This window comes from Sminthopsis crassicaudata, chromosome 3 (genome assembly GCF_048593235.1).
Source record: "Sminthopsis crassicaudata isolate SCR6 chromosome 3, ASM4859323v1, whole genome shotgun sequence".
Classification (NCBI taxonomy): Eukaryota; Metazoa; Chordata; class Mammalia; order Dasyuromorphia; family Dasyuridae; genus Sminthopsis; species Sminthopsis crassicaudata.
Window position 1 is genome coordinate 637,056,456 of NC_133619.1, and position 18,618 is coordinate 637,075,073.

General features: G+C 48.7%; 2 protein-coding genes across 4 annotated transcripts; both read right to left on the reverse strand.

The window, feature by feature from the left end:
* Positions 1 to 1,720: 1,720 nt before the first annotated feature.
* Positions 1,721 to 3,027, reverse strand: TMEM147 (transmembrane protein 147). The gene is made up of 7 exons (XM_074306761.1): positions 2,944 to 3,027; positions 2,791 to 2,860; positions 2,643 to 2,708; positions 2,394 to 2,530; positions 2,215 to 2,299; positions 2,007 to 2,128; positions 1,721 to 1,914 (listed from the first exon to the last, which is right to left on the reverse strand). The coding sequence occupies exons 1-7, from the start codon at positions 3,018 to 3,020 to the stop codon at positions 1,794 to 1,796; spliced, it is 678 nt and encodes a 225-aa protein (XP_074162862.1). The 5' UTR covers positions 3,021 to 3,027; the 3' UTR covers positions 1,721 to 1,793.
* Positions 2,944 to 14,732, reverse strand: GAPDHS (glyceraldehyde-3-phosphate dehydrogenase, spermatogenic). 3 transcript variants are annotated; one of them, XM_074306760.1, is made up of 12 exons: positions 14,525 to 14,732; positions 11,484 to 11,634; positions 10,994 to 11,090; positions 10,733 to 10,839; positions 8,604 to 8,694; positions 8,364 to 8,482; positions 7,648 to 7,729; positions 5,556 to 5,707; positions 5,229 to 5,391; positions 5,026 to 5,123; positions 4,851 to 4,919; positions 2,944 to 3,033 (listed from the first exon to the last, which is right to left on the reverse strand). In XM_074306760.1, exons 1-12 carry the CDS (start codon positions 14,580 to 14,582, stop codon positions 3,030 to 3,032), a joined length of 1,191 nt encoding a protein of 396 aa, XP_074162861.1. In that variant the 5' UTR covers positions 14,583 to 14,732; the 3' UTR covers positions 2,944 to 3,029. The 3 variants fall into 3 exon arrangements, with proteins under 3 accessions (XP_074162861.1, XP_074162859.1, XP_074162860.1); XM_074306758.1 differs by lacking the exon at positions 2,944 to 3,033 and adding an exon at positions 4,132 to 4,458; XM_074306759.1 differs by lacking the exon at positions 2,944 to 3,033 and having other exon boundaries at positions 4,456 to 4,919.
* Positions 14,733 to 18,618: the final 3,886 nt, after the last annotated feature.

An 18,618-nucleotide genomic window follows, 5' to 3' on the forward strand; every position in this document is an offset into this window, starting at 1 on the left:
GTCTCCTTAGGCCAAACATTCTTTACCTTATCCTCATACTGGACTCAAAGTCCTCCCTCACCCCCCCACTCACCTTCCTTCTCGAGTGTCCGTATGTTGTGGTACCCAGAGCTGATACAGTACTTCAGGCATAGTCTGAAAGAACTGAGGGACTCTCATCTCCATGTTCCTGGAAGCACTGTCTCTCTTAATGGAGGCCAACATGTGTATGTGTGTGTTTACATGCTGTTAAAAGTGTACAATTCATATTAAGCTTTCAACCCACTAAACCTTCAGATTTTTTTCTTAACCATTAAGTAGAATCCCAGGTTACAAACTAGCCATTGCTACAGAACCATTTTTACCTGCCTTGACCGTGCTTTGCAAACTTTAGGGTGTTTTATAACTCAAGGTGACTTATCTTGATGACCCAGAAAAATATGTTGGGTGCAGCTTCAAGACTCACATGGCAACTCCCTTGCTTACAAGCCAACAAGCTGTACCAAGTACACAGGGTATACAGAGTGCAGAGAGTTTTAACTAAGACTTTTGGGACACCTTGTATAAACAGACTGGACGTTTTCAAGGAGAACAAGTCAATATGTTCATATAAGTTGGCTACAGTCATATGAGGGGGACTGATTCTAGAGACTCAATGGGCACAACTGGCTCACTAGATAACCCAGTCAAGAGCTTTTCTCCTGGCCGGAGCCCAGATTAGTAGAACTGGCAAGTGTTTTACAATAAAGAGAATTGAGGGTCAAAGAGGAGAAACTGCTTGTTTAAAGTCATACACAACATGCTATAGTCATCTGTAATCACATAGCAGGTCACCTGCGTCCCAATGCAGCCCATCACTCTCCTCCCCGATAAAATGAGGGGATTGTGTCAGCTATTAACAGTGCAGAGTCTGGATTTATTTAACCAGCTATAGCCATTCACTTTGATTCCGACCTAGTTCCTTCCCCCATCCTGGTGCTGAGAGGGTGGGTGAAAGATGGGCCCCGGACCCTGCCCTTGGGGAAGACAAAATCCAGTTGGGGGTGATCAATAAGGCATGGACTTGGAAAAGACAAGCTGGGACATGAGGCTGAGTGGTGGGAGCCAAGTGCCCACTGAGGAAGTGGACAGAGAGGTACAGAGAGCACAACGGGCTGCTTACATGGGCAAACTTCCGGTTTTCTCTGAGACTTTTCCCCTTGTTTCAGAGTAGGAGAGAGACCTTTGGAGGGGTAAGGATCTGCACAGGGGATTCAAGGGGAAATGCAGAAAGAGCTCTGGGGAAGCATGAGTTGGGGAGGAACCCGTCCAGTTGGGAGGGTAAGGAAGGCTTGCTTCATGGAAGTAGAGGGATTTAGAAAGAAGATGATCAAGTGTTGGAAGCCCATCTCTGACACGGGTAGTGGTGGGAGCTGGCTCACCCAGTAGTGACTGAGTCTGTTTTCTCATCTGTAAATGGGGATGAAGAGGAAACCTGGTAGAGGATTATATGACATTTAGAGGAGGACAATCTCCCTTTCTTTTCATGCTGGAGAGCTTGAGGCTCAGAGGGATCCGTGGGCTCCTGGGCTTAGGGCGGAATGGGATCTTAGAGAGCACTTAGTACAGAAGGAATGTGAGCAGGATCCAAGACCAAAGCTCCTGACTCTGAAGTTAGTGCTTTGTTCCCAGGATACCATTTGTAAAGCTAAGTCAGGCCCAGGAGGCAGGTGAGGTGCATATAGAGAGCAATACAAACAGGAAAAAAAAAAGAACTTTTTTAATTCTCAAGAAAGCCCAGAGGTGGAGTGCCTGGAAGGGGTCAGAGGAGAGGGTCAGTTGCCATGTACAAGAGTGACAAAGAGACTGAGAGAACTCAGGGCGAGGACGCCAGTCATCACGGCTCGGACCAGCAGCGCCGTCCAGCTGCCCAGGGAGAAGAGGTGGACAAAAGCCCTAGAAGGAAGAAGAGCAAGGGAGAGTGAAGTCCCCTCCTGGGAGGAAGAACCCACCCGGCCCCACCCCGGTGGGCTAAACCCCTCACTCACTCCAGGATAAAGGCTTTGTAGACGCTGATGCCCAAGAGCAGAGTCAATGGGGGGCGGAAGTTTCGTGGCAGGTCGTATCGAGTGAACATCCACACCAGGGCAGAGACCGCAATGTAGTGGACCTAGGGTCAGAGGTCGAGGGTCAGCCGAGAGACAATGGTCCCCAGGGCAAGGGTCAGGGCAGTCTGGGACAGTGGGAGTGAGTTACCAAGCTGATGTTGGAGTCAATGCTCATCTGGATGTATTTCCAATCGAACTCGATGCCCCGGGCTCCGACCCAGAGAGGGATACAGCTAGGGAGAGAAGAGACAAGGGCCGAGGCTCAGACACCCTGCAGAGCTGGGAGCCTGCCCTTCCCCCCCTCCGGAGCGGGAGCCAGGGACACACCGGGACATGATGAGCTCCGCCGTGGCCCAGCCCAGGGCCGCCACCATCACCTTGTACTCGCCCTTCCCCGCGTTCCGAGACATGACAAGGTGCAGGCCCACGAGGTCGCCCAGGTCCACAGTCGCCTTCATGAACTCCTGGGGGACGGAGAAGCCCAGAGTTTCTGGGGGGCCTGAGGGTGGGGAGGAGGGGCCCCTGCCTCCTTCCAGTGCCCCCTGTGCCTCGCGCCATTCCCCAGGAGCCACTCACCCCTATGAAGTCGTAGATGCCGGCTCCACCTTCCCACGTGGGGAAGAAGGTCGCGAGAAACAGCATCTGGGGGACAGAGGGGGGCTCAGAGAGGCGCAAAGGAGGGGCGGGGCCACGTGGGCGCCGCTTCCCGCCGCCCCGCTCTCACCTTGCACAGCTGCACAAAGAGGTAGGTGGCTCCCGCCTGCACACATTTCCAGAAAGCGTTGTACTCTGACCTGAGTGCGGAGGGATCCTGCGGGTGAGGGCCAGGCCCGAGGCCGGCGCCCCCCCTCCCCCAGGCGCCCCCTCCCCCACTCACAGGCCGCTGCACTTGTACGTGATGAAGTAGGGAAAGTACGCCAGGGCAAAACAGTTTCCAAAGTGGAACAGGGTCATGGTGGGCCTTCAGCTGGCAAAGAAGGGACAAAGCCGGGCTTGAGGGGCTCCCTGGGCCCCGGCCTTCTCCTTCGGGCTCCAGGTGCCCCCATCTTCTCCAGGACCCCCTGGTGGGCTGAGACGTGGGCCTCAGCTCCTCGGAGACCCCGGCCTCCAGCCACAGCTCTTCAGAGGGAGCTGACTCAGCCTCCCCTCCCCCACCAGAGACCCATTCCCCTAGCGGGACAGTTCCTGGTGCCGGCCTCTATTCCCCAGGGGATTCAGATATCCCTAGTGCCGTGCTCCCAGGGATCCCCCCAAGGAGAGCCCGAGCGTGACCCCTGCTCCCCCGGGACAGCCAGCCCGCCACTCCTGCCCCCAAGGGTCCCTCCGAGGAGAGCCGGATGTCCCGCCCTGTCCCGCCCGCAGAGAGAGCCCAAAGCCACCCATCCACTCCCGCTCCCGCTCGCTCCCGCACCCCCCACGACGATCAGGAGCCCAGCTTTGCCCCTCCCCCCCTCCCCAGGAGACCAGGTTCCAGCCCTGACCCCTGCCTCTCTCCCCACCCCACCTCCGCCCCCTCCCCCACCCCAGGAGACCCAGGTAGCCAGCCCAGCCCTCCGCCCCCACCCCGCCCCAGGAGAGCCCAGTGTCCAGGCCTGCTCCCAGCCCCCTCGATGACCCGTCCTGAAGACCGGGATCACGGCGTCCGGCGCCGGGTCCGGGTCTTCCCGACTCCCCCACGCACCCCGAGCGGCCCTGACTCACTGGGCGCTTCTCTAGGACTCTGCGCATGCGCCCACCTCACCCGTCCCTTCCCTCTCGCACGCGCAGCCCGCCGGGAATAGTAGTTTCCCGACTCCCCCTAAGCGCACGTGACCTCGGAGTCTGCGTCTGAGGGTGGTGTCAGCCGGGACGGGGGCGGAGGTCAGCCGGGCTAGCGGGGCGTGCCGGTGACGCTCCACGAGGCAGAGCTCCGAGAGTCTTCCTCCGCCTCCTCGGGGATCCGTGTTCCGGTCCTTCTCCGCCTCCTGGAGCCGACCCCCTCCCCCACCCCACGCAAGACCTATATACACGCAGACACACGTGCACAGGCAAACCACAGAGCCGGAGAGAGAGGCGGGGCCCCAGGCACTGGGAAGGGAAGCAGTGTTACAAACGGGCGAGAGAGACACACACAGACGGGCACAGGCAGGGGTGGGCAGGGGAGTCACACAGACACGCGGGCACGCGGAGCGGGGCCGAGCAGACCCGCGGACAGTGGCGACTCATGCACACGCACGCACGACAGTGACGCACGACACCGGGCCACGGACAGGTGCAGACGGACAAAACGCGAACACGTGGAGAGACGAGACAGACGGACGTCCGTGGGCGCACGCGGCCCGGAAGCCCCCGAGCGCCCGGACGGGGGCGGAGCGCACACACCGCGGCTCTCGGGGCCGCCAGAGCGAGCTTTCTAGCGGGTGCAGAGATGTTTATTGGACTTGGAGGCACTGTCTCTCGGGAACCGTCAAGTGGAGTCGCCCCAGGGGGAAGGAGCCGGGAGGACCCGTGCTGGACGAGGAGGGAGCAGTCCTGAGCAGATACACGCATACACACACGCGCGCGCGCACACACACACACACACACAACACATACACACGGGGTGGGCCCCGCCCCCAAACACAGCCGGGGAAGTGGTGGGGGGTCGGAAGTGTCAGGAGAGAGACAGGTGGCGGAGATGCTCGAATTGGGGGCGGAGAGGAAGGGGCGGAGCTGGCAGACCGGACCGGACGGAGGTCCCGGAGAGGAGGGGAGTGCTGTGCCTTGCGGGGGTAGACTCAGAAGCGGGGTTCCCCTCCCCCTCACTTCTCTTTGCTGTGCATATGGTTAATGAGATCGGCCACCCGGTGGCTGTAGCCATATTCGTTGTCATACCTGGGGTGGGTGGGGACGGTTCGCGTCGGTGGCTGGGACCGGGGATTCCCCCGCCTCCGCCCACGCCCGCACGCCCACCCCAGCGCCCCTCCTTCCTCCGGCTCACCAGGCGATAAGTTTCACAAAGAAGTCGTTGAGAGAGATCCCGGCCTTTGCATCAAATATACATGAATAAGGGTTCCCGATGATGTCGGAGGAGACCACCTGGGGGAGGGGGGCCGTCTGAGGGAGACTTCCCGCCAGCCTCTGCTCGGCGAACACCGACACCTCCCCCTCCCCCTCCCTCTCTCCCTCCCCCCAGCCCCCCACCTCATCTTCCGTGTAGCTGAGGATGCCGGCCATCTGCCCCCTAGATGCTTTCTTCATAACCTCCTTAATGGTCTCGTAAGTGGCCGGGCGGCTCAGCCGGCACGTGAGGTCCACCACGGACACGTCGGGGACCGGGACCCGGAACGCCATCCCCGTTATTTTCCTGCACACACCGGAAACAGGAAGGGTCAGACTCCTCAGAGATGCCCCCTCAGAGATGCCCCCGTGTCCCGGCGCCGTTCTGCTTCCCCAGCCCCACTCTGCAGTGGCCCATACTTCCCCTTTGTGGCCCCGCTCCTCAAAGGGAACCGGGGTCCCCCCTCGTACCCATCGAGCTCTGGCAGGACTTTCCCGAGAGCTTTGGCAGCGCCGGTGGTGGCCGGGATGATGTTCTGGTGGGCACCTCTACCATCCCGCCAGGACTTGACTGAAGGTCCGTCTACAGTCTTCTGGGTCGCTGTGTAAGAATGGACTGTGGTCTGGGGGAGAGGAGGGAGAGGAGACCTTAACATTCATCCCAATTATTCTAGCCTGGGTTTCCTCCCATCCCAAATGTGTGTGTGTGTGTGTGTGTGTGTGTGTGTGTGTGTGTGTGTGTGTGTGTGTGTGTGTGTGTGTGTGTGTAAGAGAGAGAAAGAGAGAGAGAAAGTCAGAGACACAGAGACAGAGAGAGACAGAGACAGAGAGAGGGAGAGACAGAGAGAGGGAGAGACAGAGAGACAGACAGAGAGACACAGAGAGAGAGTGAGCGACATAGAGACAGACAGACAGACAGACAGGAGAGAGAGAGAGAAAGTCAGAGACACAGAGACAGAGGCAGAGACAGAGAGACAGAGTGAGAGACACAGAGAGAGAGAGAGAGAGACAGACATAGAGACAGACAGACAGAAAGAAAGACAGGAGAGAAAGAGACAGAGACAGAGAGGGAGAGACAGAGAGAGGGAGAGACAGAGAGAGGGAGAGACAGAGAGACAGACAGAGAGACACAGAGAGAGAGTGAGCGACATAGAGACAGACAGACAGACAGACAGGAGAGAGAGAGAGAAAGTCAGAGACACAGAGACAGAGGAGAGAGACACAGAGAGAGTGAGCGACATAGAGACAGACAGACAGAAAGAAAGACAGGAGAGAAAGAGAGGGAGACAGAGAGAGGGAGAGACAGAGAGACAGACAGAGAGACACAGAGAGAGTGAGCGACATAGAGACAGACAGAAAGAAAGACAGGAGAGAAAGAGACAGAGACAGAGAGAGGGAGAGACAGAGAGACAGAGACAAAGACAGAGAGACAGAGAGAGAGTCAGCGACATAGAGACAGACAGACAGAAAGAAAGACAGGAGAGAGAGAGAGAGAAAGTCAGAGACACAGAGACAGAGAGACAGAGACAGAGAGAGGCACAGAGAGAGAGTGAGCGACATAGAGACAGACAGACAGAAAGACAGGAGACAGGAGAGAGACAGAGAGAGGGAGAGACAGAGAGACAGAGACAAAGACAGAGAGACAGAGAGAGAGTCAGCGACATAGAGACAGACAGACAGAAAGAAAGACAGGAGAGAGAGAGAGAGAAAGTCAGAGACACAGAGACAGAGAGAGGCACAGAGAGAGAGTCAGCGACATAGAGACAGACAGAAAGAAAGACAGGAGAGAGAGAGAGAGAGAAAGTCAGAGACAGAGAGAGAGACAAAGGCAGAGAGACAGAGAGAGAGTCAGCGACATAGAGACAGACAGACAGAAAGAAAGACAGGAGAGAAGAGACAGAGAGACAGTCAGAGACACAGAGACAGAGAGACAGAGACAGAGAGAGGCACAGAGAGAGAGAGTCAGCGACATAGAGACAGACAGACAGAAAGAAAGACAGGAGAGAGAGACAGAGAGAGGGAGAGACAGAGAGACAGAGACAAAGACAGAGAGACAGAGAGAGAGTCAGCGACATAGAGACAGACAGACAGAAAGAAAGACAGGAGAGAGAGACAGAGAGAGGGAGAGACAGAGAGACAGAGACAAAGACAGAGAGACAGAGAGAGAGTCAGCGACATAGAGACAGACAGACAGAAAGAAAGACAGGAGAGAGAGAGAGAGAAAGTCAGAGATACAGAGACAGAGAGAGGAGACAGAGAGACAGAGAGAGAGTCAGCGACATAGAGACAGATAGAAAGACAGGAGAGAGAGACAGAGACAGAGGGAGACAGAGACAGAGAGAGGGAGAGACAGAGACAGAGAGACACAGAGAGAGAGAGAGACAGAGGGAGACAGACAGAGACAGATAGAAAGACAGGAGAGAGAGACAGAGATAGAGGGAGACAAAGACAGAGAGACAGAGACAAGACAGAGATTCCAGGATTCCAGGCAGGTCCCCCATTCTCACCCACCTCCATCTTTCCATTCTTCCCTCCCACTTTACCATTTCCACCTCATGCTCACCATAAGTCCCTCAGCAATGCCAAAATTATCATGGAGGACCTTGGCTAGGGGGGCCAGGCAATTAGTGGTACAGGAGGCATTGCTGGAACAGAGAAGAATGAAATAGAGTGCGGTAGGGAAAGATGTCAGAAATCTATGGCTTTGACAAAATTAAATGTGAATGGAGCATGACCAAATTAAGTTATAATATGTAAATGTAGGAGGATATTAGTGCTTCACAAGAAATGACTGAAGAATTCAGGGAAACTTGGTTTATAGAAAGTGATACAAAAATATATACAGTAAACAGAACCAAGAAAACATTTACAGAGGGACACAGCGATGTACACAGAGAGAGCCTCTCTTGCATAAATGAAATGGAACCCGAATTAAAATGCCCCAAAGGAAGCAGGTGAAAGTGAATCTTTGTCCCTTAATTGGCAGAGAGATAAGGAGCTAAAGATATGGAATATCACATATACTGGCAGACTGATGTTGGTTAGTAGTGCTGAACTTTTTCTTTTCCTCTTTAATTTTTTTTTTTTTTTTTTTTTTTTTTTGGTTACAAGGAATGAATCACTGAGATCACCTTCAGAAATGAAGATGATGTTGAAACAAAATATATAGAGATAAAAGCAACAAAGGAGGACAGCTTTGGGGAATGACTCAAGATGCTAAGGGACTAGGGAAGCATGGCTAATGGAGGAGCCCCAGGCCCAGATCACCTAGTTACCTACCTGATAACAGTCATGTTGTTGGGATTATAGGTGTTCTCATTAACACCCATGACAAATACAGGAGCATCAGGAGAGGGAGCGGAGATCACCACTCGCCGAGCTCCAGCTCTGATGTGGTCCTGGTGGAAAGGTGGGTATAGCTAGCATGTCCCACGTTCCAGAGATTTCCCTGCCCCAACCTCAGCCCCCTTGTTCTGATTCTGAGCCCCCTCGTTCACTCTTATCTGCCCTCTGTCTCACCGAGGCTTTTTCTGTTGTGAGGTTCAATCCTGTGCATTCTATCACATATAGGACCTCGACACTCTTCCAAGGGATTTCAGCAGCATTGGCGCTAGGAGAAGGGACGGAGATTATTCCATGAGTGCCACGCCTCCTCCCCCAATACCATTAATTCTCTAAATTGCTCTCTTCTCTTGCCCACTTCCCTTAGTTGGAGCCATCAAGGATTAATCAAATCTCTCAACTGAAGACTGTATATTGCACATATCATTTTGACATTTTTTTCCCCTTCCTTCAAAAATCTAACTCAATTTATTCCTACTTAGACATCTCTCCTGGTTATCTTTGCTGGAGCCAGTGGTTAAAAAGTGCTGGAATTGTAATCAGAAGGATCTGAGTTTCAATCTCTTGTTCCTTTTTCTTTTTTTTTTTTTTTAATTAATATAGCTTTTTATTTACAAGATGTAAACATGAGTAATTTTTCAGCATTGACAATTGCAAAACCTTTTGTTCCAACTTTTCACCTCCTTCCCCTCCCTCCCCTTCCCCCAGATGGCAGGTTGACCAATACATGTCAAACTCTTTCAGACACTTACTAGTTGGGTGGACCCCTGGGTCAAGTACTTAAATTTTTTTTTTTTTTTGCTGGGCAATTGTGCCCAGGGTCACACAGCCAGGAAGTGTTAAGTGTCTGAGGCAAGATTTGAACTCAGGTCCTCCTGACTTCAGGGCTGGTGCTCTATCACTGTGCCACCTAGCTGCCCCCTCAAGTACTTAACCTTAGTTTCAATTATCTGTCTGCAAATTTGGGAAAATTATAATTAACGCCTTTCTCTCTTCATGCATATATATACCTATTATATACCTATGTATGCCCACAGGCAGTTATATAGTATCATAGAGCTCCAGACCTGGAACTCAGACACTTCCTAGCTATGTGATCCTGGCCTCCTCCTTTGTGTCACTTTGTTGTTGTTCAGCTGGGTTTCTTTGTAACCCTATCTAAGGTTTTCTTGGCAAAGATACTAAAATGATTTGCCATTTCTTTCTCCAGCCCATTTTTATAAATAAGGAAACTGAGGTGAAGTGCAGTTGCCCAGAGTCACACAGCTAGGAAGTTTTGGAGACCAGATTTGAACTCAGGAAGGTGAATCTTCCTGACTCCAGGTCCGGCTCTCATCCACCATGGCACTTCCAATGGACTGGCATTTACATGGAACTTAGCAAAATGCTTGATTGGTTTATTAGCCTGTGTTCCATTGACACTGCAGGGATGATTATTTCTATCATTTACAGGCCATTAGAGTCGAAAAGACCTTTAGGGATCACCTAAGATCTCTAAGATCTTTGACTTAAGAGTTAGGTGTGAGAAGCAGAAATTCTGGAGGATCAGATTTTTGGCTGGATGTAAGAAAATTTGTTTAACAATGAGGGGTTATTTCCCAAGTTAAGTGGGCTGTCTTGGAAGATGCTGGGTTCTCCTTTCAATTGGTGACCCCATCTTGGAGATATTGTAGAAAGGATCTTGGGCAGATATGGATTGGACTACATGGCCTGGTTCACCCTTAAAGTATGTGGGTTTCAGATTAAATTTCTCTTCATTTTATTGGACAGGAATTTGAGGATCCAGGGATCTAAGGGCTTAGCAAAAATCACATAGAGTTATAGCTGAGTTGGGATTAGAACTCCTGTGTCCTAATTCCTTTGGGATTAAATGCTGAAAAATGCCTAAAAGTTATTTGTTAATTTTCACTAAACTATAAACCTCTTGGTGTCATTTTTTATTTTGTTTTTATTTTATTTATTATTATTATTTTTATTTATTTTATTTATTATTATTTCCATTATTTATTTATTTATTTTTTGCTGAGGCAATTGGGGTTAAGTGACTTCCCCAGGGTCACACAGCTAGGTAGTGTTAAGTGTCTAAAGACAAGATTTAAACTCAGGTCCTTCTCACTTCAGGGCTGGTGCTCTATCCACTGCGCCACCTAGCTGCCACCTAGCTGCCCCCTATTTTAACTTTGTCATCTCAGAAAAGCTCTTGAGATGATGATTACTAAACTGGCTCTCCTTTTCCCATACTTATCTTCCCACTTTGCTTCCATCCAAATCTTCCTTTGGCCAGCCCCTAGAGGAAAGTATCTTACCTCTGGAAGACAGTGATCTCCTGTTTGTTTACCACTAACTTTCCATCTTTAACTTCAACAGTACCGTAGAAGGGACCATGAGTAGAGTCATACTTGAACATATATTCCTTAGGGAAACAGAAGGGCAATAAATGTGTGTTGGGGAGGAGGAGGGGGAGTACTGTGGGCAGGAAGAAGCATCCCCAGGAGAGTCCGCTCCTTGCATGGGCAGCTGAGACTGAGGGCTTCCTCTTTCTTCCCATCACTAGGATCTCTCCTTACCATGTAATTGACATCTATGAATGGATCATTTATTGCAACAACTTTTATTCCTTTCTCTATGCAGGCTCGCAACACCAGACGCCCAATCCGTCCAAATCTGTTGCAGAATAGAAGAATTGGATAAGGTCAGAAGCCCTCCTCCCAGCAATCCTTATCAAAATTAGTTTGTGTGTGTGTGTGTGTGTGTGTGTGTGTGTGTGTGTGTGTGTGTGTGTGTGTAATTAAAGTGAAGGATTAAGGAAAATTGACTAATTAAGAAAAGATATTGGAAGTGGTTAGGAGTTGGAGGAACCTTGGTATGGTGCTCCTGGTTTTGGGAAGAAGAATTTCAGGGAGATTTTTCAGGAAGTGGAGGGGAAAATAGAGGAGGAGGATGTATCTATAGGTAGTATAATTTTCCTCTTATACTCAAATCAGAAGGGAACTCTCAGGGAAGCCTGAGGTCATGTGGTTTCAGTATGGAGGGAGCAAATCAGGAAGGCTGGCTCACCCATTGATGCCCACTGTTAGCCCCTCACCACCACCACGTAATGATCGGGGAGAGGAATGGCCACGGGCTTGTGTCGGTGAAGGCTTGCTTGGAGCTGTTGCTGCTGCGGCAGCATGGGTGTCTGATTCAGAGTGCGGTGTTCTGCTGCCACCTGCTCATTTGGGATGAGATGAGAAGGAGAAAGATGGAGACACACACAAAAGACAGAAGGCTTCATTAGGTTGCCCCTTATTAGACAGAGCTCACGTCTACATTCTGAGAAGGGATACAGCAAACAACAAGAAAGGATTTCAGCCTTGGAAGAACAAGCAAGCTGGGAGAAGTGACCAGTCAGATGTGAAACAGTGAGCCATTTCATACTGGCAGGTGCCATTCTTGGTGACACTTCCTCCCCCTTGATATCACCAAACACAGAGTTATATGATCAAGTTTAAATAGCACATGCGTTATGGTTGACATAGAATTGAAGACCCTATCCTGTAGAAGAGGAGCACATAGGCACTTCTTAAAAAAAGTTTTTTATTAAGATCTTTTTTTTTCTTTTGCATCACCATGCTTTCTCCCAGAACCCTTCCTCCTTCTCAGAGAGCCATTTATCCTATTTAACAAATAATATTTTTCAAATCAAAAAATAAAGAGGGGAAAATTGGTATAACATCAAAATATCGGAAAAGTCTAAAAATATGTGCAACGTGAGGCTCTTTGGAACCTCTCACCTCCAGTTCTTTACTGTCACAAAAACATGCTGCTAGAAATTTTGATGCATATGGGGACTTACTTCTTATCATTGATCTTCTTGCTGCTTAAGGTCAGTAATGGAATCTCTGAGTTAAAGGATATGGACATTTTAGTAATTAATTCCAAATCTCCTTTAAAGGGTTGATGAAAAGAAATCAGAAAGGGAAATAGAAATGAAGGAAATGTGAGCAGATTAGCTGGGCTTTTAACAAGGAGATGGATGTGAAAGAAACCAAAGTCTCTAATATATGAATGTTTTGGAGGGGCAGAAAAGAATATGAGGACTAGAGATCTTGGAGAACTTTGTGTTTGTTTTTACAAGACAAAGAGATGGAATCTCACAAGTCCCAGTTTAATAGAATTATTCCTCAGTGTTAGCAAAAAGAGAAATGGATGTAGAGTCAGAAGACTTGACTTCAGATTCTGAAACTGCTGATTGATTTCCCAGGGGGCTTATTTATGAAAGGAGGGATTCTAGGTGATTTAAATCCCAGTTTCTTAAATTGTGGTTCATGATGACTCTATATAGGTTCTTGTAACTTTTTATTTATGATTTTATATAAGTTTTATTATCAGTAAAAGTTCTGATTTGCATACATATTTTATATACTTATATATCCGGGATCACATAAATATTTCTTGAGAGAAAAGGGGTTCCGAATGGAAAGGTTTAAGAAATCTTGGTCCAGATGATATTGAAGTTTCCATTCTCCACAATCCTAATGAACCCAAGGCCCTGACAGCAGAATAGTATTGAAGAGGAAAGACAGAGATGCTGGAACATAGAAATCCTGAGACAGGACTTTGTCTCTACTATTCTTAATAGGAAACATGTCAGTTATATAGCCCAAGGTGTCTTAGTGGTAATAATGTTAATAAGCAACGATCATCACTTACTAATGATGGTAATTCAATAGTTAATAGTGACTGTGAGTGTATCATTTTCAGAACAAGTTAGTGGTCTTTTTCTCTGGGGCTATTTCCTGTTCCCCTCTACTCTATTTCCTGGCTCTGGGAATGGGACTTAAAGACACAATAAGTTAAGAAGCTTCTTCATAGAAGAACCCAATCCAGAAACTACATTGCTACCCTTCCATCCCCATCCCCACCAGTCCTGGGAAAAACAGGACTACTCAGGGCCTGTTAGACTAGTACCATGGACAGCAGAAGAGCAGCAACAGGAGGAGCGGTGGCTTAAATTGTACTAAGGAAGGAAGGTTTATCCACTTCCTGCTGTCAACGTATCTTCAAAAATCTTTCTGAATCCAACTCTCAACATGGGGCACATGTTGTTGAAGCCTCTCCCTCCTCCTCAATTTCCCCAATAACTCTTCTTGAGCAGAAAGAGGCCCCCCAGACTCCTTCATTGTATAGAGAAGGAAACCGAGGCTTAGGGAGGAGCTTAAGAGGGGGCAGCATCAGAGGGGGAGATTGTAAACACTACTATGATCCCGGAATCAGTGTGTTCTGCTCTCCTCAGTCTCTGTGTGTGTCTCTTTTCTCTGTCTCTGTTCTCTCTCCTTCTCTTCTACTTGTCTCTCCCGGCTTTGTTTTCGTCTCTTTTTTCTCTGTGTCTCCGTCTCTCTGTCTCTTCCTCTTTCTCCTTTCTTCCCTCTCTCTGTCTCTCTTCTCTCTCCTTCTCTTCTATTTCTGTGTCTCCGTCTCTGATTCTCCTCTCATCCCTGTCCCTTCTCTTTCCGTCTCTCTCCTCTCTATCTCTTTCTCTCCCTCCCAGCCTACTTTCTTCCTCCTTTCAGCTTCCCTTGAAGCCTTTCTCATTAGCCTGTTCCAATTAGGAGAACCTGTGGCGTCCCTTCTCCATGCTCCCCGGATCTCTTTTTGGGGAGGGCGGCTCTCCTGCTGGGGTCGCCTGCCGTGTGCCCGGCCTGCGGGTTGCCCCCGTAACATCCGGACCTGAGGGAGCAGCTGCGGGGGCAGGAAGGTCTGGCCACGTCTGGGGGGGGGGAAGGTCTGGCCACGCCTGGGGGCGGGAGGTCTGGCCACGCCTGGGGGGGGGCAGGAAGGTCTGGCCACGCCTGGGGGGGGCAGGAAGGTCTGGCCACGCCTGGGGGGGGGAGGTCTGGCCACGCCTGGGGGGGGGAAAGGTCTGGCCACGCCTGGGGGCGGGAGGTCTGGCCACGCCTGGGGGGGCAGGAAGGTCTGGCCACGTCTGGGGGGGGGGAAGGTCTGGCCACGCCTGGGGGGGGGGGTGTGACGGCTGCCAGAGCCCTTCTCGGACTTCGAGGGCGCGGGGAGGCCCTTTTCCGGGGCAGCGAGCCGGCGCCCGGGGCCGGGCGGCTCACCTTGTCTCCGCAGCTGCACCACGGTGACATTGGTAAGGATGACGTCTCTTTTCGGCATGGCCTCAGCCTCTCATGGTTTCTCAAATTCTCATGGTCCGAGTCCACCCCGCGTCCCCGCTGTGATGTTACTGAGGCTTCCTGCTGGCCGGGTCCCTGGGGAGACTCGGCCTGTGTCGTCACAGTGCCCTCGGTCGCTGAGCCGCACTTTGACCTCACAGAAGAAGGCCGCGGCGGGGCTCGCCTGGACGTTCTCCCTTCTCCCGAAGGACCCGGCAGCACACGCGGCCCACGCTGAGCACGTGCGACAGCCGCGCCTGCCCTGCCCGTGGAGAACGTGGTGGCGGGGCCCAAAAGGACCTCCTCGATGTAGTCCGCCCGCCGTCCCAGCTGGCCAACGCTGCGCCCCTTCTCCCAGCCACCCATGATTTGGTGGTGAGTGCCGGGAAAGGAGAGAATGGATTAAGCATTTATTAAGCACCTACTGTTTGCCGGGCACTGCGCTAAATACTTGACAGATATTATTTCACTTGATCATGGGCTTTATTTAATTTTAGCATTTAATTTTTTACTAGAGATTGTTAAAGATAGAAGGAGAGAACTGGTTGTAGGGAACAGATTTTACTAACTGGGAAAGTATAACCACAGATGGGGAGATTATCTAAGGCATAGTGGAAACAATCCTGGCTCTTAAATCAGAGGGCCTAGGTTCAAATCCTACCTCTGACCCTTCCTGTTGGATCCTAGCTTCAGATCCTACCTCTGACCCTTACTGTTGGATCCTAGCTTCAGATCCTACCTCTGACCCTTACTGTTGGGTCCTCACAGGTGAAGAGGTCCGACTCACCATCACCCCCTCAGCAGGTCCCTTCCTACTCTGAATCTTTGCTTATAATCTAGGTTCTGCCTCTGTTTAAGTCCATTCTAAGAAGAAAACCGTTGAGTTGACACGTGCCTCCTCTTAGGTAAGGGGCAGGGGAATGAATCAGCCAGAGAAAGGAAGATAGTGAAATTGATAAAATGGTCTCCTTCCCTCCCCAACTGCTTGTCTGCCCATCTGAGATTATCTTTGTATTTGTCTTGTTTATACCTTTGTCTTATTTATACCTCTGTTAGAATGTGAATTTCTTGGCTCTCCATCATTAGCACAGTACCTGGCATACAGTAAGCATTCAATAAATACTTTTTGGCCAACTGTTTGTTGATTGATTTATTGGCTGACTACACACCAGTCTTCTAATACATGTAATGTTCCACAGACACAGTCTCTCAGCTCTGGAGCTTCTATTCTCTAAATAGATCTTTACACTTGCTTTCTGCCTATCCCAGAGGCGAGGAGTGTTTAACATCATGATGCTAGGGAAAACAAAAGCAATACTCTCATGTGGCAAAGTCATTGGTGCTGATTCTATTGCAGCTGAGATTTATAAGGAGGAGTCCACTGCTCATTCAAAAACTGGTTGAAATTTTCTGGGTCATATGGCAAAAGTAAGTAATCCCCTGGAAGTTCAAGGATCCCTCCATTGTCCATCTTTATAAAGGGAAAGGAAGGCAATCACCAGGAATTTTCTCTCTCAATCATTATTGATTCTTGCCCAAGTTCTCCTTAATAGGCTTCTCCTTCGCCTGGAAGTTGGTCATCTCCTGGAGGGAAATTGTGGCTTTAGAAAGGGCCTAGGAACAGTTGATAGGGTGTTGCTGTCCAACAGCTTCAGAGTAGAACCGAAGTCCGTACACAAGGTCTGTCCATCTGACCAAGATAGTTGTTACTGTCGGTTATGAGTGTTCGTGGAATCATCGATGGTTGTATGTTTTGTATTTCAGTTTCATGAGAGCATGCTTGCACGTGGATAATGGAGAATGCTTGTGTGCTTTCCCAGTTACCAGTGGAGTAAGACAGGCTTGTGTATTTGCTCCCATGCATGACTTTAGCATTGTTTTCAGCAATGTTGTAAGAAATCTTCAAAAAGAATGAAAGTCGGCTATTGCATTGATGACAGATTCTTTAACTTGAAAAGGCTCCAAGCCACGACTAAAGTGGAGGGAGAGTTGGTGCATAATTTTTTGTTCAAATATGATTGTGCACTCAGTGCAACCTCCGAACCTGAGATGCAACACATTATGGACTGAGTCTTTGTTCCTTATGCTAATTTTGGCCTAACAACACCAAGAAAGCACAAGTTCTCCGTGAGCCAGCACTATATCATCCACACATGGGACTATCATTAGAGCAAATGAAGAAATTTTGAATCCCATGGGGGAGTTCACTTACCTTGACAGTATACTTTCCAGGGATGTACACATCGATGGTGAGATTGATGCACACATCGCCAGAGTTAGCTCAATGTTTGGGAGGCTCCATAGAAAAGCTCGGGAGGGAAGGTGTAGACTTACTATCAAACTGAAGGACCTCACTATTGTATCTCTCTGAAACCTAGAAAATCTATAAGTGCAGAAAACTGAATTGCTTCCATTTGAATTGTCTTAGTAAGATTTTTAGGATCATCTGAAAAGATAAGGCAAAGAACTCTGATTTTGAAGATCATCTGGAAAGATAAGGTAATGAACTCTGATTTTGAAGATCATTTGGGAAGATAAGGTAATGAACTCTGATTTTGAAGATCACCTGGAAAGATAAGGCAATGAACTCTGAGGTCTTTTCTCTCTTTTTTTTTCTTTATTAATTTTATAATTATAATTTTTCTTTTTGACAGTACATATGCATGGGTAATTTTTTTTTACATCATCCCTTGTATTCACTTTTCCAAATTTTCCCCTCCCTCTTTCTACCCCCTCCCCTAGATAATAGGCAATCCCATATATAATGTGTTACAGTATAACCTAGATACAATATATGTGTGTAAAACCAAATTTCTTGTTGCACGGTAAGAATTCGATTCTGAAGGTATAAGTAACTTGGGTAGAAAGACAATAGTGCAAACATTTTACACTCTTTTCCCAGTGTTCCTTCTCTGGGTGTAGCTGTTTCTGTCCATCATTGATAACTGGAACTGAATTGGATCTTCTTTATGTTGAAGATATCCACTTCCTTTAGAATATATCTTCATACAGTATTGTTGTTGAAGTGTATGATGATGCGCTCATTTCACTCAGCTTCAGATCATATAAGTCTCTGAGGTCTTTTCTCAAGATGAACTGCCAAGCATTCAGACTCTACTGCAAAGAGCACAATTCTAATGAGTTGGATGCCAAATATATGTTTGCCTAAAAGACTTTTATGAAGGACTTACACAGAGGTCAGAAGCAATAGAAAGGTACACTCAAGATCTCACTGAAAAACTACTTTGTGCTGCTGTAGAGTCTTCTGAGTTCACATTGGTCCAATCAGCCTCAGTTGGACATACTATATCTTGAACCCCAACATAGTGATATCATTTTGGTCCTCTGTGAGAATGAAGAACAATAACCAATATACTCCCTACAAAACTTGTTCCAAATCTACTCCCTTCCCAAATCCCCATGCCTATTCTCACTATCCTTCCCTCATTTCCCTACTTAAATTCTTCATATCTCAAAACTTATTTTTACCTATCCTTTCCTTTTGTTCTTAATTTCAGAGAGAAAAGCTAGTTTTCTTCCATACCAAGGTAAATTCTTCTCTTTGTATCCTTGGTCCCATCTCTTCCTGGATTTTTAATTTACTCTTAATTCAGTTCAATTCAATGAACATGTAAGTGTACAATGTGCCTTGAATATTTATTAATTGACTACTCAGGGCAAGAAACTTCATTACTTTATTCTTGCTCTTTCTCTCACTTTAAAGAATCATAGGATCATAAATATAGCACAGAAGGGACCTGAGAGGTAGAGTTCAAGCTCTTTAGTTTATAACTAAGGAAACTGAGTCACAGAGAGGTTGGTGACTTGCTTATGGTCTACATGTGTAGTAAGTGGATTTGAACCCAGTATTAGTAACACTAAATCCTATATTCTTTTCAGGACACTGGTACCTCTTAATCTTTCCCTCTCTACTGATTCCCTCCTCTATATTTTTGTCTTTAAACATACTCCAATCTTCTCCATCCTAAGAATAGCAATCCTCATCCTTTCCTTTCATCTTACTACTCTCTGAAGCT

What these genes read in the sequence shown, in the direction of transcription:
- TMEM147 (XM_074306761.1), bottom strand. Translation starts at nt 3,020, where the DNA reads ATGACCCTGTTCCACTTTGGAAACTGTTTTGCCCTGGCGTACTTTCCC. An exon ending in GCATCTACGACTTCATAGGG is followed by an intron (nt 2,531 to 2,642) that starts GTGAGTGGCTCC and finishes TCCGTCCCCCAG; the next exon opens with GAGTTCATGAAGGCGACTGT. An exon ending in TACAAAGCCTTTATCCTGGA is followed by an intron (nt 1,915 to 2,006) that starts GTGAGTGAGGGG and finishes TCTTCCTTCTAG; the next exon opens with GGCTTTTGTCCACCTCTTCT.
- GAPDHS (XM_074306758.1), bottom strand. Translation starts at nt 14,582, where the DNA reads ATGCCGAAAAGAGACGTCATCCTTACCAATGTCACCGTGGTGCAGCTG. An exon ending in GGTGCAGCTGCGGAGACAAG is followed by an intron (nt 11,635 to 14,524) that starts GTGAGCCGCCCG and finishes CCAAATGAGCAG; the next exon opens with GTGGCAGCAGAACACCGCAC. An exon ending in GCATTGCTGAGGGACTTATG is followed by an intron (nt 5,708 to 7,647) that starts GTGAGCATGAGG and finishes CCTCTCCCCCAG; the next exon opens with ACCACAGTCCATTCTTACAC.